Source organism: Charadrius vociferus, unplaced genomic scaffold (genome assembly GCF_000708025.1).
Source record: "Charadrius vociferus isolate BGI_N301 unplaced genomic scaffold, ASM70802v2 scaffold385, whole genome shotgun sequence".
Classification (NCBI taxonomy): Eukaryota; Metazoa; Chordata; class Aves; order Charadriiformes; family Charadriidae; genus Charadrius; species Charadrius vociferus.
The window spans coordinates 7,655,994-7,680,820 of NW_009648925.1; the positions used below are offsets into that span (position 1 = coordinate 7,655,994).

General features: G+C 50.5%; 1 protein-coding gene across 1 annotated transcript in view; it reads right to left on the reverse strand.

The window, feature by feature from the left end:
* MARCH4 (membrane-associated ring finger (C3HC4) 4, E3 ubiquitin protein ligase) overlaps positions 1–14,184 on the reverse strand; it is a 30,704-nt gene extending 16,520 nt beyond the window's left edge. Inside the window, exons 1-2 of the mRNA XM_009887332.1 lie at positions 13,975–14,184; positions 4,096–4,288 (exon numbers count right to left, since the gene is read on the reverse strand). Coding sequence (XP_009885634.1) covers positions 4,096–4,288; positions 13,975–14,184 — 403 coding nt within the window. The remainder of the gene's footprint in view (positions 1–4,095; positions 4,289–13,974) is intronic.
* Positions 14,185–24,827: the final 10,643 nt, after the last annotated feature.

Below are 24,827 nucleotides of genomic sequence, written 5' to 3' on the forward strand. Positions count from 1 at the left end.
AGAATCAAAGACGTTAGGGCTGACTGGATATCAAGAAGCATTTAGTTTGTTCCTCATTCACAAACTGGGATCATCTCTCTGCAACCTGCTCTTGACATATGTTTTCTAATAGGTTCTTAAAAAAAATCCAGTACTGGAGACTCCCACGAATTCCAAGCAATCCTTTCCAGTGCTTTCTGCCCTCCTGTTAGATGTCTGAGAGCAAGGGTACTGGTACTTGGGGCCATACCATCTGTCCGGAGAACAATGTTGAAAGACCATCTTGCACATCTTGCCCAGATGGACGTAGCGTCTGGTACTTGGGGCCATACCATCTGTCCTGCTGGTCGTGAGGAGCAGATTCATTTTACTTTGGTTGTAGTTTTGTTTCCATGGTGGGCGAAGGGGTAGCATGCTAAGATCCAGCAAAGTCCAAAGAAAACTAGTGTATTACTGAATGTGAGTGGCTGAGGGTCAAATCCAAGACCCCTGGATTTTGATGCATGGATCAATAGTCTCTGAGTTAACAGCTGCATTTTGAGAGCTCAGTTTGGAGATGATCTGACTGTTTCAGATCAAGTACAGGTCAAGCGAAGATAACAACAACCAAATGATCTGTGCTTAGGGAGCTATATGTGCAAGTGAGCACTCGTGCCCTCACCTTTGACTCCATGTTGGAAAGACCAGTACTGCTGTGGGATTGCCCATGTGAGTTGCCACAGATATCTGTGTCTTGGCAACTTGCTACCTAAATTCCTTAATGACTTGGTAGAGAGGAGGTCACACAAAACAGCTGGGCAGTCGCTGACTAGGTGCGTGTTCCCTGTCTGACAACAGTCAGGATCTCTGCAGATTTGGTGTCTTCTCCAGTTTTGAGACTTTACAATGCCAGAAGAAGTGTCCTGCTGAGCACCTCCAGTGACATGGTGCGTAAACTGGCCTCCTGGACAAATGTCACTGGCTACTTAATGGACACGGGACATCCAAGGACAACTGAAGTGGGAACTGTCAGGAACTACAGAGGAGCTCTGCTTCAGCACATCTGCTTTTTAGTAAAAACCTTGTCTTTCAAACCTCTGCTCCTCTGCCAGTGAAAGCAAAACTCAGGGTCAACCTGGGGGAAGGAACAACTGGAATTCATATAATTAGTGTAGGACCTACAGTATAACATTTTGCAAGCAAAGGCTGCCCAGCCTGTTACCAAACAATGCATGGACAATGCGTGTGTTACATTAGCTGAAAAAAAACAAGTGTGGTAGAATGGAGTGCACTTAATGTCCTGCTCTTTCCCCGCTGCTGAGCATTTCTTAGTATCTAAATCTTTCCTACCCACCCACAGGCTGGAAAGCAAAAGGGGAAAAGGGCTGTACTGTGGAGGAGGAGACACCGAAATGCACAGACAGCACCCTGGTATTTCAAGAACCGTTGTCACTGCAATTATCCATGAGAGGTTTTATCCTGAACTTGCAGAAGTGGAACTAAAGCCCAGGGAGGAGTAACAAGAGGCTTCAGGCTATGCTGGCAGTCAGGAGCAGAACTCTGAATCTCCAGAGCTGGCTTTGTCCGGCTGTGATCAAAGACGCTGCGCAAGGCTGCAAGGTTTGGGAGAAGGATAAAGAGAGGGAGAAAGCTGTTCCACAGCAAGGAACTCACTGCAAGTCTTCTAGTGAGCTGGCATTGCTGCATCCATCACAGTCAAGCAAAGCTATACTGAATGAGGAATTAAACCCAGTCACAGAGTTCCCTTTGATCAGCCCCTTCTGCTGACCTGATCTGACCTGGCCTGACCTCTCTGTGGGACAGACCAGCCTTTTGGCTAGTGCTGGTGCATCCCCCTGAAGTCAGCAGGGCTGGAGAGAAGTCACTCAGCAGAGACCTGACAGGATGGACAGTCAGGGAGTCACAGCTCCCCGTGAAGACCTCATTTGTCACTTGGTTCAACCTGGGCAGAGAAAGAAGAGGAGGAGGAGGAGGCGGGGAGGAGAGTGAACACCAGATCTCAGCTCGCACTGCTCAGAGCTCCCTTCCCCTCCACCGCAGACGCGGCAGCAGCAGCAGCCGGGATTGCAAAGGGTATTGATGCACAATACAAGCAAGTTTTACGCTGGAGCGTGGCAGGGGCAGAGGGCTGGCTGCACGCACGTATGAGCTTTTCTAGGGAAATGTATACAAAGGCTCACATGGTCCAGAATATCATCTCTCCTGGTCGAGCACGGGTCGGCTGCCTGGCAGCACGGGCAGACGTGCTGCACACAGCACAAGTGGAGACATCTCTGGGTAGTCTCTGAGGTGCTGGGCAAAGAGAAGCCACATAGACACACGTTAACTCACTGCATCTGTAACGCTTCCCACTTGGTTTTGAGTTTGTGGGAAAGCCAGCATGCCTGACCCACCAGAACCGGCAGCTGTGCAGGGAGGACCATGAGACAAGGGGCTGGCCAAGGCCACGACTCTGAAACGTTCCTGGGAACAGGATGGCCGCTTGCTCTTTGGCCTAAAAAACTCAGAGCTCCTAGCTCAGGGCATTAAGCAAAAGAGAAATAGAGGCCAGACCATTAAAAAAATTAGTAAGAAAGAAGCGAAGAACCTCAAATCTGAATCTGTCTGCCCAGTTGCCCTTCAGTTCATGGCTGGCATAGTTTGCTCTCCGCCGTGTGGGAGGATTTAGCTCCTATTGACAGATGAGCTAATCAGTTCCCCTCAGCTCCCAAAGCTTTATCAAAGTCAGTTAATCACGTTACTGATGTCTGCCCAGGCCAGGGCTCTCCACTTCTGTCCTCTGCCAAAAAGGCGACACAAACGCACACCATACACATGCAGGGATCATTTTTTTCCACTCCCAATTCTACCAGCAAAAAGGATGTCACCAGTGGCTATTGTGCTGACATGTGGCGGCTGCCTGTCTCTCTTCCACACCCTTTGCCACCCTTTGTTCCTGGGGAGACATGGTAGCTCCACCAGCATCTCATGAAGGAGCAGGATGATCTCTACAGACCAAGCTCACATATTGTTGTCAGCATAGTGGTGGCAACAGTGGGAAGATCTGGCCTGGGTTTTGGCAGGCCCAAGTCCTGTGCTGGAAGGGTGCTGAAGCCAAGAGCCGTTTGAATGAGGGTCCCTGCCGCTGGGTTTGTTTTACCCAAATTTCACCAACTGCTGCTCTGTGATAATGTCTGTCCTGCTGCTCCTGAGGGCTGTGCTCCTTCCCTCTGGAGTGGCTCTACCCACATAAACACATATCCACCAAGTCAAGAGGACTGCCTTGTCCTGCTGAGTTTCTGGGAAGCTCCTTCTGCCTTTATACCAGTGACGGAAGGACCCAGACATGAAGAGCTCTCTGCGACCCTCTTTATTTCCTGGCGGTGTCACCTGAACTTATGGGATCTGGTGGCCTGTGCTTGGGTGGACACTGCTCGGGAGCATGTTCGGAGGTGGCTGGTGAGTTCCTCTGCCCATAGATATCATCAGCTACGTTCCCTCATCCTGCAGACCTGCACTGGAGATACAGCTCGAGCTCTCAGGGACACCCTGCTGGGGCCAGGCTGCCAGTATCTGCTTTGCTGTCTGGGCTTGCTCCGTGTGGGGCAGCTTCGTCCTCAGAGCCGCTCTGTACCAGCAACCTGACAAGGACCCCAGGCTGGGCCATGACCTGGGCTGGTTGGGAATGGCAGCTCCAGGATGCGTCAAAGCAGAGGCAGCCACCCCTGCCCAGCAGGAGCTGGAGAGCCAAGGAGTTGCATGCGGACAGACCCTACCATACCCAACCATGGGGCAGTGCCTAAATTAGCTGTTCCAGAAAGGGAGGAGTTTCTCAAAAGCCTTACACTCCCCAGCCTCCCCCAGATCTCCCCACCCTCTTCTTGCCCTGAAGAGAGTGTTGTTTCTCTTTGGGGTTGCTGCAGGTCCCTCTGCCAGCCCAGCCAAGGAGGCACTCTGGGGCTGCCCAGGAGAGCAGAGAACTGTAAAAAAGGTGCTGTGAAAGCAAAGAGGAGGGAAAGCCACGGAGGCTCAATTTGAGCCGAGCTGTACTGGCTGGCTCTCCACACCATTTCCCTCTCCTCTCCGCGGGTGAGCGAGCAGGTGACCTTGGCCGTGCTGTGAGATACGATCACCCACCTATACAGACAATGTCCATGAAGCCGTACATTCCATAGCAGATCTGGAAGAGCAGGTCCTGGCGCTGCCATTTGGCTGAAGGACTGAAGGTCGACCAGATGAGCCACGAGATACTGGCGATGAGGAAGAGGGAACCCAGGATGGCTGCTGCTATCTGGACCTTCTCAATGACTGTCAGAGAGATGGCCTGCCACTGCAAGGGGAGGCAATGGGGAGAGGAGAGGGGACAAGGGGGAGGGAGGAAGGAAAAAGAGAAGAGATTAGTTAGTTGGGGCACATCACTGTTTTACATCATCGTGGTGGTTTTGGAGATTTTAAAGAGCACCTATGAGCACAGATGCTTTTACCTGGTCCGCATCTGGGGTGGAGCATGGCAGCTGTTGAACAGTGCATAGCCCCATTTTTCCTGACAGCATTGCTGAAGAGGCATTGGGGAAGAATCCTACATCTCACCAGGAAAGCAGAGAGACCTGAGGGGGGCAGGATGGACCAGGGGCAAGACACCAAGAATAACATCCCTGTGACCGTAGGTCTGTGATGGCCACCACAAACCAGGACATTCAGTTGCTGCCTGAGATAGAGGCCAGGCAGCAGCCTTGGCCAGGACGTCCTATTACCATGAGAAGAAGTATCTCAGAGAGCCAAGCTTTCCTTCGGAGGCCTCCCATGAGCTGGCTCTGTGCCACTTTGTGAGATCTGACAGGATCACAGCACTAGGTAGGATCTCGCAGCAGCAACGCACATCCCACAAAACTTGTTACAAACAACACAAGTTGCTGTGGTCAGGACACCCTGCCTTTAGGTGATGACACGTTCAGGCTGTGTTCCAAGGTAAACGCCAATGCTTCTTCCTCAGAAGAAGAAAAAAATAGAAATAACTCCCCCAAATCCATTCACTATGTCAAATAGCTTTGTATAAGCTACAGTATAAATATCCTAAGCCTGGATTCCTCTCTGTCATCCAGCATAAAACCTCCCTACTCAGATTTACACCGCTGAGAGAACTGCCCTGCAAAAACCAAGAGCGGAAATTGCTTTTTTTAACAAGATGTGGGGACGTGGTCCATAGCCCCTCCTGCAAATCAGAAATCAAACACATAAAGAGGCCGGGGAGAGACAGTCTCTCCTGGCATCGAAGTATATAGGCCACCTTTAGCTGTGAGATACATGGCCTTGAAATCTCAGTGGGACTGGCAGAAGGATAAATAAAGGCGGACTTCAGCCTCCTGCAGGTATAGAGGACTCAGAGGAATTGAAAATGTTTAGTCTGGATTCAGCCCAATGTGCCTGTGAGGTGGCATCTCTGGCGAGCCCTCAGCACCCTGCCCATTTATCAAACATATCCTGGGACATGAGGGTCACTTGTCAAGCCTTGTCCCATCCTTTTGCAGCGCAAGAAGGCAGTTCAGTTGCTGGGTCCCTCTAATCACCAGGTCAGCCAGGAGTTACCAGTGATTTTTAGGAGGTAGGGAGGACTTTGAACCCTGGCTGAAGGGCAAGAAGAGCAACAGGTGACTTGTGCTGGTACAGGCATGCACGGCATTGGTACCAGTCAAATGACCAAATTCCTGAAATGAATGTGCTCCCCTGCAAAGGGCTGTTTTTGGAGAGGAACAGACAAAAGCTTCAGCCTGAGGCTGAGGTCTGTGGGTTGCAACTGGACAAGATTGCCTGTCTTGGCTCAGAGGTGAGCTGAAGTGTCTACCTCTGCCAGCCTTGCTCCTTGGCTTACGTCCTGCAAGGGCAGAGAGTCCTCAAATCATATGTCAGGGAGGTGCGGCATCAGTGAGGTGGGTGGTACCAGCTTGTTTCATAGTTGGCCACAAAGTAGATGGCCATAAAGCTGGTGAACAGAGGAGAATCCATTCCCCGCTGAGGCAGGACTGTGCTCAGCTCACCCAAGTCTCCTTCCTGCCCTCCGCTCCAGTAGCTGGCCCAGCCAAAGGTGAACACCGAGCGCTGGGGACACTCAGTGATCTCTTCAACAGCCCCTTCCCACTCTGCCATAGCCCATCCTGCTCCATGCCACCACCAAATCCAGCTCTACCAGTGGCCCCTTTGTGCCATGAAGAAGCTGAGGTAGCAAACTGCCCTCCTCTGAGGGCTGGGAGCTTGGTGGTGCCAGTCACAACCGGAGGGTCAAGGGGTGCTGGAGTCCACAGGAGACGCAGTGCTGTGTCACTCCTCTCCCCTCATAAGACAGAGCAAAGAGTTAGTCCCCCCCTCAGAGTTAAGAGGGGGCAACAGACATCCCAGCACCCGTCATCCCAAAATCTGGGTTCCGAGGGTGGGATCAGCAGCTATGCTGCCTTCCCCTCAGCTCTTCAGCTTTATCCTCTACAGCAACATAAGCAGACGCAGGACAAATCCACAACCAATGCCATCAGCTCACAGCTCCAGGACTAGAGGCCCGTGGCAGGGGGGAGTTGGGTAAGTGTGTGGGGTTGCACTTTAACCCCTGCAGCTTCCCCCAGACCTCCTCTCCCCTTCCACCGACTATGGCAAACGCGGAGGGGATGGGAGCGCAGGGAGCCCGGTGCACAGCCCGATGCTGCGTGTGAAGGTTTGACTGCAGGTCCCTCGCGCTGACCCGCGTGCGCCTGTGCCAGCCAAATCATTCTGCATCATTTCTCTCTCCCGAGGAGGTAATGGACTGGCTCCTCACCATCTGTCTGGCGCACAGGAAGGCCTGTGGTGGCAACAGGTCCTTCCAAGGTAGCAATTAAAGACAGAAAAAGAAGAAGGAGCTGTTTTCTACAGCCAGCAGCCACGTACAAGCAGCACCACTGCTTTGCAGAGACAAGGAGGCTTAGGTGCAGTATGCATACACTGTTAGAGGGGACGGAGCTCAGAGCACAGGGAAGTTACACCCGAGTGCAGTCTTCAAACCCCGCTCCCTTCGGTTGGGAACAGAAAGGCTGAAGCACAGGCAGGGATGCTGCCTGACGCTGCTCAGCTGGCAGCAGCTGCCGGGAAGCTTGCTGCGGCGATAATGAAGAGGCAGGAGTCTATCAGTCGTGCCAGGGGGTAGGAGACTCTCCCCCGGCATCTGGCACTAAGTGACAGAGACACACGCAGCAGCAGTCCTGACTCTGTTCAGGAGGTGGCACTGGGGTGTGATTACCCTCTGGCAAGGAGGTAAATGGGTCAGAGCTGAACACTGGGGAAAATAACCAGCTTGCAGAAGAATTTAATATTTTCAAGAAAAAAAAAAAAAGAAAGTAAGTAATAAATGTTGTATTTCCTCTCTGGCAACCCTAAGAACTGCAATTTAGCATCCCACATCTAGCTTGAGCCACCAATAACTGGAGTAATTATTTTCAAGCTTTTAATTCCATTTTGCTACGCATCTTATGGTATGAGGTTTGCAGAGAGAGAAGAAAAGGGGTGAGACAGAAGATAAAGCATGTTATCCAGTGACAGCACAGACAGAAGGGTCCAAGAGCTGTTCAGAGGTGGAATGTGCTGATGAATTTCAGCTGCAGGAGCTGGGCCGGATGTGTCCCTGCACCGCTGGCCTCAGGAGCCTGCCTTAATCACAGCATTGGACCTCTCAGATTTCGTAACAGCCCTTAGAAAATCATCTGCTTTCCTAACCCCACTCCACCATCATTATGGCCAGCAGACCAAGGATTTGGTGGGTGACCTTGTTGTCCTCGAGTCACCACTAGAGCTGCAAAGAAAGGTCTCAGCAACGCTTGCAGAGACCCTTTACCAGCATGTCTGAAACCCCCAAAGCTCTTCGTCTGAATCCCTGGCTGCAGACACAGCCCACTCCCTCCAAATCTCCAGCTCAAACGTTCAAGCTCTAGCAAGGTCACAGTGTCAAGCAATCCCACCTTGTGGGGAGACACCTAAAACCGAGCCTTTCTTTCCTCAGCTGATAATGACTGCTGAGTCCCAGGTAGCCACCGAGCTGTACTGAAGTGCACCTTTAACAACCATCAGCTCACACAGGTTGCCAATCAGGAATGTGACCTTTAGGTGGGTAGAAAGCTCTACAGATGCTCTGCCAGCACTGAACAGGGCAGAACTAAGGACTTTGTGGTGCCAGAAAGCTTTAAAGGCTCCTGCAGGATAACAGGAGCACCTTTGTGAGCCCTGGGCTTAGGATGGCTTCAGAGCACGCCCAAGCATCTCTCTGCGATGGTGTTGTGGTTTATCCCCAGCTGGCAACTAGGACCACGGAGCCGCTCGCTCCCTTCCCCAGGCTGGGATGGGGAAGAGAATCAGAAAAGTAAAAGTGAAAAAACTTGTGGGTTGAGAGAAAGGCAGTTTAATAGGTAAAGCAAACGCCATGCGTACAAGTAGAGCAAAACAAGGAATTAATTCACCACTTCCCATGGGCAGACAGGTGTTCAGCCATCCCCAGGAAAGCAGGGCCCCATCACACGTAGCGGTTACTTGGGAAGACAAATCCCATCACTCTGAACATCCTCCCCTTCCTTTTTCTTCCTCCAGCTTTATATACTGAGCATGACATATGGCATGGAATATCCCTTTGGTCAGTTGGGGTCCGCTGTCCCAGCTGGGTCCCCTCCCAACTCCTTGTGCACCTCCAGCCTGCTCGCTGGCGGAGCTGTATGCAGAGCAGAAAAGGCCTTGACTGCTTAGCAGCAACCAAAACCATCAGTGTTTTACCAACACTATTTTCATCCCAAATCCAAAACATAGCACTATGCCAGCTGCTAGTAAGAAAGTTAACTCTATCCCAGCTGAAGCCATGACAGATGGCTTGCAACCCGGGCTGGAAAAAGGGCTCCAGCGCTCCAGACCATTCTGAAGAAATGTCCTCCTTCACTCAGGAGCTGTCTGTCCGTCCTCTGCTACCACCCCCCTGGCTGAGTTCTTTGGCATACCACGCAGATGTGCACGTGCAAAACACCATGCTCTCTTGGACTAATTTTCCCCAAGTTTCTCCAATTTCCCAAAATTGCAAAGCTCTGTGACCCAGATGTCTCAGCAAGGGTTTCTTAGGAGCCCAGGTCCACCGTTTGTGATGGCCCTAGCCAGGGGCCAAGCTGGGATCGGTGCCTGCCAGTTCTGTCACATTTGTTCTCTTGCACTGTTTGATAACCTACGTGCTGTACTTGGGACAAACCTGTTTCCCTGTTTGCTTCAGTGCTTCTGCTCTGAGGCTTGTGAGTGCAACCCCCACATTGCTAATGTAACACTGATTAATAATCTCATTACTATAGTATTTAAGGCCTGATCCGTATTTCCCTTTCTTTGGCACCAGCGGTCTCCAAATGTTCCCAAGCACCAGCATGAGCAGATCCCAGGCAGGTATTTGCCTGCAGAAGAGATCTCTGTCTTACTGCAGCAGCTTGCTAAGAAGACTTGCTCACTGGAAAAGCCTTCCTACACTCCTCTGAGAGCTCCCCCATGCCTGCCTCAGGCAGTTCGGTTTATTTTTATTGCTGTATCTGACACGTCCCCTTAGTACGTATCATTAACAACCTGAGCTGCGCTAGTCAGCAATTTAATTTTCAGACCCAGGATCACAAGTGAGCAGAGGTTTTTCCTAGACGGGTGGAGTGGACCATTCCCAGCACTGCTTAGGTCTGGCTCTCCCCTCTCTCCTGTCCTAAGGCCCTGGCCATCCTCATCAATTATCTTTTGGAGGATGGCTTTTCTTTTTATAAATTCACCGAACAAATTTATGCCACCGCCGTGGTAGCTTCCCTACTGTGTGTTTACAGATGCTGTGGCTTATTCAGATACTGGAAAGGAAGCAAGGAGGAAGGAAGGTCCACTAGGGCTGTGTAATGGAAATGTGCCATGAGGAAACCCCCTCTGCTCTGTGTGCTGGAGCATCTGGTAAGACTCAAGCTATCCTGGAAAGCCTCCGTTATAAGGCACAGGCCATGAAGTCTCTCTTGCTGTGACTGCACACGTTGCTTGCAGGCTGCAGCTGGAGCTGGAGCTCAGCAGGGACCAGCCAAGGCTCATACTCAACACAACAGCAAGTTGGGACAAACAGGAGACCCCAGTGAACTTGTCTCAAAGTTTTTCGCTCAGGAGCTCAAGCTGAAGTTTAAACACCCTCAGACCTCAGCCACTTCTTGCAGATGTGGGAATTCTGATGAAGAGGCCATGCAAACAAATGCTCATCAGCTCTTAACAGAGCATCACCACAGTCAAAATAGAGCCAGAGGAGAACTAGGATCAGATCCCAACCCCGGCACTGGATAACTGAGGATCTTTGGAGCTGAAACAACCCACAAGACACTAAGAGTCAGAGATAACAGCTGTAAAGCAGAGTTGAACTCCCTGACACCACAGACTGGGTCTGGGAAGGCTGGTTCAAATGGATGTTGTATTTGCTAAAATCAGAGCATCAGAGTGAACCAGGCTCAGGAGCGGCTACAAAGGAGCTTATAGATGAGATCCACTGCAGAGTCCCATCACGGTGGGTACCTACTCCACTGTGTATCAGCACCAGAGCACCTGCAGTGCTATCAGAACCCTGAGTCTTCAGGGCATTTTTAAAGTCATGGGCTTTGCACAAATATTGCAATGGAGAGGAGCATTTAAAGCCTCCATGCCCATGACTCCTGTCTCAGTGACTGGCAGACTGGAGAGCAGGAGGATGGATGGATGGATGGATAGATGGATGGATGGATGGATGGATGGATGGATGGATGGACAAAAGCTCTGGATCTTCTGGTTGCTTACAGCTGGGGGGATATTTTTGCTCATTTGCTGTGTGACTGTTGCTTGGCAGGACACTTGCCATGTTGTCCAACAACTTTAATCCCCCAGTCTCAGCAGGTTTGTAGTGTTGCTGCTTTAACACCTTTTCTCTTAAATGCCTGCAATCCAGGGATGGGGGGTGCGTTAATTTATAGAGATTCATTCTGCCAAAATATCAGACTAAAGGCGTCTCTTTGGTAAGAGACATCATAACAGACTGGAGGCTGGAAGGAGTCTGTGTTAATTATACATGAACCGTGTTCCCCTGGCTGTAACTACTCCGCCCACACCACGAGTCTCCATGCACATCTGGCCCGTGCTGTGCTCCTAGGCGCTCCAAAAAATGTGCAGCAGATGTCAAAATGGGCAGAGAAACATGCAGATGCTGGGGAACATGTGGGTGCTGGGTGTGCTGCTCTGCTTGGACCAATTGGTTCAGGGAGCCCAGGGCCTGCCAGCTGCCTGGGTTTGGCTTTCCAGTGGTCTGTCACATGAGAGGACACAGGGGATAGGTAGGACATGTTGCTGGTTAAAATCTAGCCAGGCTCAGAGCATCACCCAAACAGGTTTCATTTGACAAGGAGGTGAGGTTTGTGTGGTCCTTGCCAGTATTACGGTTGGTCTGGAATAAACAGACGACCATGATTTCCTACAGCATTTGCCCTCCAAATCCTCTGCTTAAGAAATTCAGAGCTTCCTTCTAAGAATAAAGCTGGGCAGAAGTGGCAGCAGACCCTGAGAAGAAAGGCCAGGGACTATTGCTTTACTTAGAGACATGCTGTGTGGCTCCTGCTGTCCACGTGTGGGGTGAAGACCGAGCAGAAAGGATGCTCTTCCCACCTGCACATCCTTTGGCACATTGTTATGGCACACTATGTCAGGGCACTGCAGCCCTTTGGTCCTCTGCCTCCCTTTCCCAGTGCTGGAGGACGGCAAGAGCCACGGAGGAAATAGGGAAACCCCGGTGGTGTGAGTGGTGATGGGGTAGGGGGGCTGAGCCCTTAGTCCTTGTGGGAAGTCCAGGCCTGGTACATCAGCCACTTCCCATGGGATTTCACATGCTAATGCTAGTGTGGCATCTGCTTCCCAGAAGTGCCTTTGTGCTGGCACAAGAGAGGGTGCCCGGGCATGGATCTGTAACTCCACGCACGCCGCATTTATTCCAGACCAAGTGACTTTTCACTCTAGTTGCTTCTTCCTACCCTCCAAATCTCCCTGTGCTTCTGTGAGAAGCGCTGTGAAGTCTATACCAGTGATGTGAAGCCTCCGAGCCCGGGGTCTGCACGGTCCTCTGGGACCTTCACTCCCGGAGCTGAGCTCTCTAACTCAGTTGCTCCTGCCACTCAGTTTTTGTGTTCGTGGCAAAGGCCGGCAGATCAGGCCGCTTTCTAACAAAAAGAGCCCCAAAAGAGCAGTCCTTTGCGCAGGCTTCTGAATGCGTGTGTGGGAGGGGAGCTTGCTTGTGAATAGCTCCAATAAATTTTAGCCGAGTGAGGAGCATGAGGAAAGTCACTGACCCGTTGCTCTGAGCCACCTGAAGGCATAGAGCATTTGGAGGTCATTCCCTGAAGGCAGTGCTGGCTATATGCACGCTTGTAAACCTGCACCCACAAACCCCCAACGCTGCTCAGCATCGCACCCCCCATCTGAGGCACAGGAAGCATTAGGGCACTCATGGACCAGCTTTCCAGAAATAAACAAACACTGCTTTGTCCACATCTCCCCTCCTGTGCTTCAATCTGCTCTGAGTTACTAGAGCCAAGAAATTAAAACACCCTGGGTCTGGGATGAAACCTTGGGATGCAACTACTGATCTCTCCAGCCCACGGCACATGGAAAATTGAATCCGAAGCTGCAGGGACTTGCAGAGAGCAGGCAGGATTTTTTCTTCCCCCCAGCAGAATTTCCCCATGATGCCCCACTAATTTCACTACTTTGTTTAAGTCTGGAGTCCTAAAGGGCTGTCCCTGTTTCCTCACTGTTGTTAGTGACCTGGAAATAGACACACAGAGACTGCAGTTTGGAGGAGAGAGCAGGACTTTGCATTCCACCTGCCCCCATGCTAGCAAAGTCTCTGCCTCGTATTAGAGAGCAGACCGACCAGTAGAGACCAAAAGCCTTCCATCAGGTGCTGGACAGACCAACATCCTTACAGACATTGCCTTAGTCTCTAAACCACAGCATGCTGCTGTAATGTCTCTCCAGTCCAGATGATGCTAATTAAGCAGTACTGCCTGGATCTAATGTGCTTCCTTACATCCACGGCACTAATGGTGCTCAGCAATTAGTAGTACCAATTAGTCCATCTTCAGGTGTTGCCCCTCAATAACTATTAAGTATAACTTATCCCATTTTTTAACAGCCACAGTTTTCCCCATTCTGCATCTTGATTTTAAATTACCAGCCAGCAGTAGGGCTTATTGAAGCACCGTGCTTTTGAACTTGGAAGAGGAAGAAGGCGGGTCCTCTGATGCCTTTCACAGTCACTTACATCAACATGTGCTTTACCTGTTGCGTGTACACCTGCAAAATGTCCACTGAGAATCAGGGTTGGAGAGACCAGATCACCACAGACAACACCCCGTCTGCCATGCCAGGCTATATTTGATCACGGGGGAGCAGTAAAGTGAAAAGGGTGGCAGGATCAGAGAGGAGAGCTGTAAGAGCCCTCCATCCACCTCCCTCACCCCTCATGCCAACACAGAAGAGGCTCAGTAGGAGGGGGTTGCGGTTAATGGCACAACTATAGACATGCGGAGTCTCAAGATACTGCTCTGTCACAGACTGTGTGCTCTGTTGTAGCAAATCCTGTAACTGCTCCGTCCCCATCTGTCTCTGGGGACAGTGGCATACCTGCGGTCTCCAGTGGATGAACACATTTGAAGGACTGTGAGGTGATACAGCACTATTGTGGTCACACTGGCATTTTAAACAGGAGGCAACAGTGAGCGTGGGAATTGTCAAAGCACAGAAAGAGCGGGCTCCTGAGGGATACCTCCGGTACCACCGAGCAGAACATGGGGCCTCTTTGGACCAGACCCCAACAACTCTTTCTAAGTGTCTCAGATACACGGATCACTGTGCGCCGGAAAGAAAAACCCACGTGGGTAAAATCCACTTGCTCCCAGAAACAAAAACAGAAACAAGAATAAATAGACTTTGAAATGTCTCTAGTACCTTTACCTGCAGAGGGTTCTTTGTGCTTATGGCAATGACGTGATACTTGTAGTAACACAGCTCACAGCTCCAGCAGCCTCTCTCGCTAATCCATTTGATCAGACATGGCTGGTGCGTGCACTTCACCGATCCATCGCATCGACACGGGCTCAGCAACTCCCCCTGAAAAAGAGAGACAGCATCAGCGAGGCTCCCCTCCTCCCACAGGCACGGCATGGCACAGCAGCAGCACCTGGTTTGGCTTGGGTAATCACGCTGCCTCCATCTGTTTTCCCCTCTAATAATTCTTGGCTGATGTGAACAGAGCTTGAGAGGGATGTAACAGTTTCAAATACTTGGGTCCTACTTTTTTTTTTTTTTTGTGGAAAGATACAGCTGGGTAGATAAGAGGTGCCTAATATCGCTGCTGAAGGAAAAATTAGATGAGCACAACTCTTACTAGACGCCAGAGGACCCATGCTAGTCCACAGTCAGGGGATGCAGCTCTGTTGGCAACCAGCTGCCACTGTTTCACTGCTCAGGTTTCTGCCTCTCTGCCACCTGTTTTAGAAAGCGAGGCTGGCGATGGGGGTAGCTGCAAGACAGCCTCTGCTGCGGGCTGATGTCCCGCTCAGCCCAGGGCCGGCTTCCTCGAGCCCATCCGGGCAGGAGGGGGAGCACGGACTCGGCAGCCCTTGGACTTTCTGGGCAGGCTGGCTAGTGCCAGCCGTGGAGGTGCCGCTCCTCTCTGGGAGCTGGACTGAGCCCAGCGCCATGCGGTACCTCGCAGGACCTGCCAGGCTGTGGGCGTCTGCAGCGCTAGACGCAGGTGTCTCCATCCCAGTGCTCCTGGACCAAGAGGGACAAACATGACCATGGGTGGCAGGTGTGTGCTGTGGGTCCAGGTCTTTGTGTACCCATAGCCCAGCAGGGAAAAGGTCCTCAAATTTCACACACCTCCCCGTCCACTTCCCCCAGACAGTCTGTCCCAAAAGTGAGTCACACTGATGGACAGTCTGTAGCGCTGGCTATTTTCACCCTAGAAGCAAGCACGGCGGAGAACAAATTGCGTCCCAGCTTGTGACACACAGACATTTATGAGCGGTGGCTGAAACACTGATCCTCCTGGCTTGTTCCCTTGTTTCTGGTGCAGCTTTAACCAGGGGTATCCAGGAAACCTCAGTATTATTCTGACTCAGTCCTGTTCACCATGGGACTAAATTCCCCCCTGCACACACAAGCTCAGGAGCTCACTTTACAGTCATTTACCATCACTTATTTAGGGAAGAACAGAGCCATTACATTTTACTCCCCACCTTTTAGTATTTACAAGCTGCAATACAGGTCCCAATTGTGTATTTAGGTGTGCTCCATGATTTAAAAGCTTTTAAAGGCAGAATGGGGAAGGCTGCCATTGTACTTTCAGTGTTGGGGAGAGGATATTTCCCCTTAAAACCCCAGATCAGCCCCATCATTACTACTGATGGAGCACCAGGATGACACAGTCTGGTGTCTGAGGCTGCTGGACACAGCAAAAGACATCCATCCCAGCTGCCTTGTGTTAGGAAACCAGACCCTGCTCTTGCTAACCCTGGTGGGAAACTGCCTTAGCTTTCAGGGTACCGCGTCAGGTCTCAGAACCTGAGGAACTGAGCACCACACAGGGCAAGAGTGATACTTTTTTTTATGAAACCTAATGCAAACATGTTAATCATTTCATTTGCTTCAGCGAGGTGACCTAAAAATGTCATCTTCCATGAAATTTTAGCAAAACTGTAAATAACTGTTTACATTACAAAACCAGGCTCAGCTCTACCTGTCACTGGTTTTCACTGCACACTGGAGGGGATGCAAAGGGAGAGGGGGAGCAAGGAGGGTTGTAGGATCCATGGACCTCTTTCACCTGGAAAGGTGCAACAGGACAAGCCAGGAGAAGGGAAGCAGGGAAGATTAGATGGGAGGAAGGTGTGGGTGAGAAAGAGCACTGACATTTGGCATCCAAACTCCCCGTGTGAGGTGCAGTTTGAGGGGCTCGGGTTCGTCTGTGCACATTTGTGCCCCTTGCTGGGACTGGGGTGGTAAAGCACAAGTGTGATAAGGAACCCGCATGAGCACATACTGCCAGCCAGGATGGAAAAGGGGAGAGATCAGGGCTCAGCACAGCTCCTTCACTCCCCCATTCGCCAAACGTCTACCACACCCATAGCTACAAGGACCACTGCTCTGAGCCTCTGGTCTACTCTCCTCATCTCACACCCTGGTGCTTTATTTTCTCAACAGCTTCACTCCTCAGCACACAAGTGTGATCCCAGCACCAAACACGTAAGGCAGAAACCTCCCAGCTCTACAACCTCCCTGTCTTTCCACCTCACCACACACCAATGTCTCCTGCAGGGCTCAAAGGCCAAGTGAGGGACCTGGGTTTTGTCTAACGAGCAGCTGGAGGCACTGGTGATGAGGGATCAGGAACGGAGCAGAACGGAGCAGGAACTTAAGAGCAACGACCTCCAGGCAAAGGCAGAGGAAAAAAGCTGTAGCTGCAGTCTGAACTCACGTTGGCTTCTTGTGCTCTGTAATAAATGAGTCTACAAAATCTGAGCTTGTCTCTTCAGAGCCAAGAGATGTTCATAGATGTCCCACCCCGCCATGGGGACCCAATCCCCCTTCCCTAATTGGGACACTCCAACCCAGACAGTCCTGCCAGCTCCTGCAAGAGTTCAGGACTCAACTGTGGAGATGAATCCCCCAGTTTCTTGATTTTTGCAAATCCAGCAAAAACCTGATTTATCACATTTTCTCCAGTCGTGTGAAATATTATATCCTTGTGTGTGGTGCACAGCTATTTTTGCATACTGTGAAGCCCAATTCTGTCCACAGCAGGCATTTGTAAAACACTGCCACATGCACACACGCACTCCTGTACCAGCAGAAAAATAAACACCAGGGGCATATTAAAGGAATAAATCCTTTGTACAGCAAAGGAGACGGAGTCTCAGTGCTGGCTGCACAGTGAGCTCAGGAACAGTCCATCGGCTGTGACACACATGAAGGATTCGCTGTACAGAGACCTCTGCTAAAAGCTACGTGCACACAAAAGCAAGCCCAAAATGAGGTGCAGATCACAGCATTTAGGGATGGAAATTAAATCCCCACTCCCGTTTCTGTAAGTTTGTAGCAGTCAGCTCTGCACAACATATTCTCCAGTGCTTCAAACAACAGCGTTCCTACCAATTCCCTTTGGGGACTGCTCTCCAAAGACCCTTTGAAGGGTCTACGTCCCAACACGCATTTTTGCAATCTTCTTTTGTAGATTTACAACCCATCCCTTGGATCAGCCTAAGCAGCATTTCTGCTTTATCAGCAACTAGTGGAGAAATGCTCCCTGGCTGCAAGCTTCATCCTCAGGTTACTCAGTACCATCTTGTTCCCCTGAAACAACCCAGTGGGCTTAGGACTCGGGGCACCTGCCTTTTTTTCTTGTTGTTGTTATCCAAGTCTGAATGAGGGTTCATGTCAAAGGTGGAAAACCAGAGGTAACAAAAAAGGAAGGGTGGCTCTGGCTTCAGCCATAACCCTCTCAACATATGGATCAAATACTCTTCCCTATATATTATTACTCTTCCCTACTTATGGGAAGAGTGATATATTAAGCAGTTACGTATAATATTCTTCCCTATTTTTGGATGTGATGGGAGCTTGTCTCTAGGAGCAGCAGTGACAAGGTCAGGCTGAACTGGCTTTGCCCTGACAAGGATAAAACTGCTGGAGACGAACCGGGCGTGAGGCTCTGTTCCAGCTCTGTCCTCTCCTTATGAATTCCCAATCTGTGCCCGTTGGAATACGTCAAAGTGGTTAATGATTATCCGGGCCCTGCTATTTTAAGGCTACTGGGAGGAGTTCTGAGAAAGCATGGAGAAAAAAAAATATTGCCAGTGCACACTTCTGATGCTCAGTATATCTAGGGAGAAAATAATGACGTCAGGAGCAGCATCACCCCTGTTGTGTGCTGGTGTCAGTGTTTCGCCTGGCCATTTTATCTGTCATTTGTCAGCGCTGGGAGCCCATCCGCACATTGCTACCAAAGTTGCAGCTGCTCACCCACCAGCAGGTGGTCATGGGATGTGCTTGCCAGGCCTGTCCTTTTAACTATAGCAATATATATTTGCCCACCCGGTCTCCTTTGAGAACAGCAGGGCTGGGGATGATGGTCACTGGGCTAGGACATAGTCTTCTGGGGTCTCCCAGCTCCAGCTGTGCTGATCTACGTCTTCTGCCTGGGCTTTTCCTGAGCACCAGCTCAGCTGGGAAGAGCCATGTCAGCAACATCCTTCTACCACAACTACTAAAGCAAACATTTTGAAAACCAGGGCAAGCTGTACAGCAAACTGGGATGGCTGATGGTGATCTTAACGCCTGCAGTTTTTGCCCAGCTGAGTGTTTTCCCTGCTCAGGTGTACAAAGTAGCATCAGTCATTAGCATCACCCACCGGACCACTGCCCCAGGCCAGAGAAAGGCAGTGGAAGCTGAAAGAGTCACCCACAACGCGAGGGCCACCATCTTTCTCTGGGTAGGCACATGCAGCTGCCACTGCTCACGGGAGTAGCTGCACACACAGATCTGACTGCTAGTATTTATCTGAGTTTGTCTTGTTTGGCAAAGGAAACCAGCAATATTTAATTTCAGGTCTTCAGCTGAGTCTCCTAAATACACTTAAATCTTCACATTGAATTTAAATGTAATGGGAAGTTTTATTATGGCAAATAAATGCCAGGTGATTTCTATATTAGGAACATAATTACAGAGGAATTAAGTCCAATGGCAAAGAGAAACCCACCGTTACAGGGCTGGTAAACTTGTATTAATGATCACTCTGTCTTCACACACACTTACAGGAACTGCCCCTCCATCCTTTTAAACCAAACACACATGTTACTATCTGCATCTCAAACGATTCCCGTGAGTACCCTCCCGTGCACGAGCACTGTGCTGCAGGCTGAACCAAAAACAGGCAACGAGGGATGCGTAATAAGCTCCTATGAATATATATATGTATACTGCATGGAATTCTCCAGATCAATGCAGAGTGTGGACCCAATGAGGAACAGGTTTACATCTCCCATGGTGTTAGGACAGTACAGGACACAGTTATGCACCGGGCTCGGTGGTGGGGTGGCATCTGCCCAGGTGCCCCGGCAGAGCTGGGTGCTGGCCTCAATCTGTGCATCGGCAGCAATTTGCCACAAGAATTTCCTTGGGGGAGGATCCCTTGACTGGGCAGCTCCCTGAAACCTGGGGAACCTATAGGAAAACCTATGCGAGTGATTACAAATCACTCAGACTCTTTGCAGCTCCCTTCCCACCCCCCGGTGCCACCACTGTGACCAGGACTGCCTCATCCCACAGGTTCCCTGCAAGACTGAGCATCCCTTCCGCATGCAGAGACAGTGCTGCCCCATTCCAGGCAGCCCCCGGGGGGCAACAAGTAGCAAGAGAAATGCAGCCCCATAAAGGAACAGAGGAAAATCCAGCAATGGACAAATTATTTTTGTTGCTCAGCCATGGTTTTAAGCCTGTGTCTGCCTGGCTGAAGTTCAGTGTGGGATCTTGGCCTGGCAGCTCCCTGGGGCAGCACCACATCTCCGAGGGGCTCTGGCACGGTAGAGGTGTGGGTCCCTCTCTGGGACTCCTCATCCCCACAGCAGTACAGCCGGGCATGGTAGCCTGGGGGCTCTGAGATGGGTGCGGGGTGGAGGCGGGGCACAGCTCTGCTTTTTTTTTGTGGTTTTCTGCAATTTTGGATGGGTATTAGCTGTTCTGGCAGCCCTGCGAATGGGGCATTTATCTCCAACTGGGCAATGACTAATCCAGCAACAAAACACAGGCATCCCTCTGCCTACAGGCTGGGTGGGAGCCGAAAGGCAGCTCAGCTTTGATGCACTCAGCAAAACCACCGCGCATCCCTCTGGCACCATCAGGCATATTTTGGGGGTGTCTGGAAATGTGGGTGCTGGGCAGGAGAAGAATCCATCTCACATAGTCCTGAGCTGAGACCCAATGATTGTTCCAGAGTGAGTCCTGTCTGAAAAGCCATCACGTCTGCAGAGCTCCCAGTCCTCCAAAAACAGCACAAATTGCCTTTCCGCCCACAGAGGCTGCTGCCGTGGCACCTGCGAGGAGCGCTGAGGCTGCCACACTGCTCGGGCTTTTTCTGCACCTCTCTGATGAAAATACAAAAGGCTGAAGCCACAGCTGCGGGGAGGGCAGGGTGGGACCTGCTCCACAGCCTCCTTCTGCAGGAAAACTTGTCTCCCACAGCCCTGGCTGAGCAGCTGCTACCCACAGCCATTCGGCTTTACTGTGGCCATGGGGGATTTTAAGTGATCTCTGCTGCTTTCCATCTCCGGTGTTTTGTGCCTGTCACAGCCACTAGGACAGGTGGATGGACAGACAGACAGTGCTGGGGGTGGCAGCTCGGAATTCAGGAGTGGGACAAAGAAGGGGGAAGGAAGGGAGACTTCCTTTTTTTTTCCGAGTCTTGTTGATCCCCACAGAGTTTCTGGGACTTTTTGTTGCTGCAGAGTAAGAGGACCATCACCCCATCTGGCCTGCTCACCAGGGCATCAGTGAAGCTTGCCCATGTTTTACCCCAAAAGATGATTTTTTGGTTAAAGCGGATGACGAGAGAGACTCAGCTGTGTTGGAGGCAGACAGCAGGCAAACCTCCCCTGCCCCACTGACCCCCTGCCCCCATGCCCTGTAATGGTGGAGCGGGGAGAGGCATCTGGCTGGTCCCCATCCCAGAGCAGTGCCCTGGTCAGCAGAGCACAGGAAGGCCCCTGAGCTGCACCATGCCATTGGCCGCCTTCTTCACCAAACTGCCCTGCTCCTCCTCTGCCACCTCTGAGCAGGATGTTCAAAAGCAAGATCCCAACAGGGCCACCCACGTGCCACCGTGGGATCCCCATGGCTTATTTACAGGGATGGGTACCACATCGAAAAAGCCTGAGGGCAACCTCCGTACTCCACCCTTCCCACAGGGTAAGCAATGGTGCTACGGACTCAGCCGGCCAGGAGCAGGGATGGCTCTCCTCTGCACACAGATCAGCTCTTGGCCCCACCAGGGAGCTGAAAAAGGATGGCTTCCCCCCCCTTTAATTGCTAAAACCTTCAAGAGCTCTGCAGGGCAGGAGAGAGACAAACGAAGACGGGGAATAAAAACTCGGGAAGAAAAGAAAGGAGGAGGAAGAGGTTTGAGAAGTCCTTGGTGCAGAAAGCCCAGTGTGTTTGAGAGCAGTGGCTCTGCCTCCCTCTGACAGGAGCCTTCGCTGCGGTGACATCCTCGAAGCGGTCTGGAGTGGCAGCTCGGCTGCACGGCTCTGCCCTCGCTCCTTCACTGATTTTCAGGGGAAGGTGATTGAACGCAGCTCCACGGAGCTTAATGTGAGCTGTCAGGGAGCTGGGGCATGTTTGAGCAACGCTTCGGAAACAGAATAGCAAAGCAGGAACTTTGTGGAGTTTAACGTGGACTATTTGGACGTGGCCATTCTCATTGAAGAATAAGAAAAAAGGGCTTGATTTTGGCTAGGGCTGTTTCAATATTCAGCTGACAGTAACTTGCCCATGTGTTTGCCCGCAGGCAGGAACAATCCACCAGCTCTAGGTGCATCACTGCCACCACTGGTACAGGCCAAAGGGAGCTGGTACAGACAAGAGCAGGTATCTTATGGTTTAACATCAATTTCCTTTAAGGGAAAGCACTTTAAAGAAGCAGAAACCATACATTTTTTGTGAGAAACAGAGACTCACAGGGTATTTTTTGTGCAATGGGCTACAGAGGATTTTAATACCTTGGTTTCGGGCCAGGGAAAGGTGATGGGCAAAGAGCCCTAAGATGTAAGTCCCACTAGGCTATGAAAGGGGGAGAGCATGGAAGGGGATGCCGGGGGCCGGTTCTCACCTGGGACAGCCACTGCTGGGGCAGTGAGAGGGGAGGACAGTCCCTAAGGGTCCCTTTGACTGAGAGAGAAGATGCTGAGCTCTGTCTCTGTGTGTGGGTGTTGCCAACAGACAGGCCTTTCTGGGAGGATATTCTTCTGAACAGGAGTCGTGACCAATTAGTTGTCCTTGGAGCAAATAACACAGTGAGGGACTTGTTGCTGCCACCACTGAACCCACGGAGAGGAAGCCGGGACTGATCCTGCCCTGTGCCCAGCAGACTGCGCCGTTCTGCACTGTGCGATACAACAAAGGGCTCTGCTGACTTCAGAGAGGAGAAAACACACACCCTGACCTTCTGCAGGTGGTCTTCTCCAGCAGTTTGTGCCAGCGGTGTCCCTGGCTTTGTTTCTCAGCAAAATGGAAGGCCTCTGTTTGCAGAGTCTGGGCAGTTAGGTGGTGTCTCCTCATTGTACCTGGTCAGGTCCTCTGTGGCACAAAGTGTTGTGGTCCCCTCCTCACGGACAGGAATAACTCACCCAGCTCCCAAGTGACAGGGGGTTGGAGGTCAGTTGCTCCCTGTTCTGCCCACTGCACCAAGCTTTGTACATTGCTCCTTTACAGCTCCACCATCTTTCCCTTTCAACATCATTCCTTTTTGGTAACCAAACTCCACACAACATAATTTCCTAAAGCTGGAAAACGCCCTTCCTAGGGGATAAAAACTTATTCAATAGAAATGGCAACTACAGGACCAATGTTGCAAAGGACCACGCCGCTGCCTACACACACCACCATCAAAATGACACCTGCAAACGGCCCCACCACCCCGTTTTCCTGGCATGGAGAGGCAGACACCAGGCTGTCCCGGCTGTACACGGATGTTCTCACAGAGCCCAGCCGCAGCACGGCTACACCGCTGCATGCCTTTGCTCCAGCAGTTACCACACAGGCTTTTGGCCAGTCTCAGCTATGCCACCAAAATACGAGTAGAAAAGGTTTGTGAAAACCTGTTCCACCAGAACAAAGTCGAAATACAGAATAACAAAGGATTTTCAGGAATTACTTCTCAATAGCCCAAGGAGCAGAGAGCTTACAATATATAGATCTCATTGGGATTTATTTGCTTTTCTCTCTACAGAAAGATTTCCACCAGAAAAATAACTTTGCTTAGGTGTTCTAGAGCCCACTTCATCCTAATGTCATTGAACATGTTTTTGATTAGCTGATTTAAGTAATTCTTACTAAATGTTGCTCAGTTGCAAGGAATCAAAAAGCAAGCATCTCAGCTATCACCTGCTGTGCCTCATCAGGTGTGATAATAGCACCGATTAAGTGAAGAGCCTTCAGTGCATAGAAATCACAGTGCTGCGCATGTGAAATCAAGATACCTGAGTACCCCTGAGCACTTGGGTGTTAGAGTGAGTTCAGCTCCAGACTTGTCCTGAATACAGAGCGGAGCTGTCTCAGCGTCCCAGAGAAGCGTCCCAGCCTGTAGCTCTTGGGCTTTCACCCAAAGTATCGAGGCCTTAAACTTCTGGAGATTTACTGTAGACCGCATCCATTTTGTAAGCTAGAACAATCTAGTCTATTCTGAAAGAGAAATCCACTGTTGTTTCACTCTGGTTCTTCTTAATTAAAAAATAAAAGTATTTCAGACAACACTTAGATTTATTCTGTGTGAGATATAAGAGTGAGCTCAATTTTGCTCCCTAGGAAGCCGGGGTAAATCTGATGCGACTCCGTGAAGCCAAACAGTTCTTCAGCACAAATCAAGTGCCCTTAACTTATGGTTTGCTGTAATAAATTTTCAACCAATTAAAGAGGTTTTCCGTTATGGGGTTGTTTTGGTTTTTTTTTTTTTTGGTACAAATGGCTTTTTCTAGTGAAAAAGCCTCAGCTAAATAGAATTCTTCTAAATATACCACTTCTTTTTCATGGAAAAAAACAGATAGCAATTATTCCTTATTATCTCTAATCCTTGGGGACCTTCACCTTTCTACTTCTTCAGTCCTCATCATATCCATCAATGCGTATTTTAAAAGTTCAAAGTATAAAGTTAATGCTTTCAGCATGCAAGTACCATATAATGCAATTCTTATCAGAGATGTGCTCATAATTCAGCAAATTGAACTTTGCAGCTACTTCCCTGGGAAGCTGTTCATAAAGATACTCAGCTAATGGGCATTTCAGAAAACATTATGCCATCAGCCGCTGAGGAGCAGCCATGGAAAATCCACAGAAATGGATGCTGGTTTGACTCTCCAGATGATAGATCCCACTTTTAAAGACAGTGCAACAAACAGAGCAATAGAATTCTTTTTTCATTTTTCTTTTTTTTTTTATTCCTGAGAAAGCTGAAAAACCCTTCAACATAAGAGCTGAGAAAGTCTTTATTCTATAATATTTGCCTCATCTTCCCACTTTCTTTATGAAAGAGAAAATGGCCAGGTGCTGTTGGCAGCCTTACAGCAGTGAGATGCTCCTTCGAAAAGTGAAACAACTGCTCAAGAGCTGCCTCATGCCGGAGGAGAGGAAATGCTGCTCATCAATGCAGGGAGAGGAAAAATGACGGTACCGCAGGATTTGGGGGTTCCCATTTGCCATAGGACCCTCAAGTAACCCCCAGCCAGGACCAAGGGCAGCAGGGTGGGGAACTGAGGGAGCTGTGTGCATGTTCAGTAAGTGGAAGCCAATAATAAGGTGCAGACAGAAACACTTCCAGTCCTCAAAGGCAGCGTTTCCCATCTGGGAGCAGAGACGGGGGTTCGGCAGGACGGGCCACCCCAACAGGTCTGGATGGGGATGCTGCGCAGATGCTTTTCCTCCTCCTCCCAGGCCGGTTAGGACCAGCAGCTCAGGGATGGAAACCCTCCAAAGTCATTTGTGTCTCCAAAGCCATTTGTGTCTCCAAAGCTGTCTGTGTCTCCTGCCGCATGGGGTG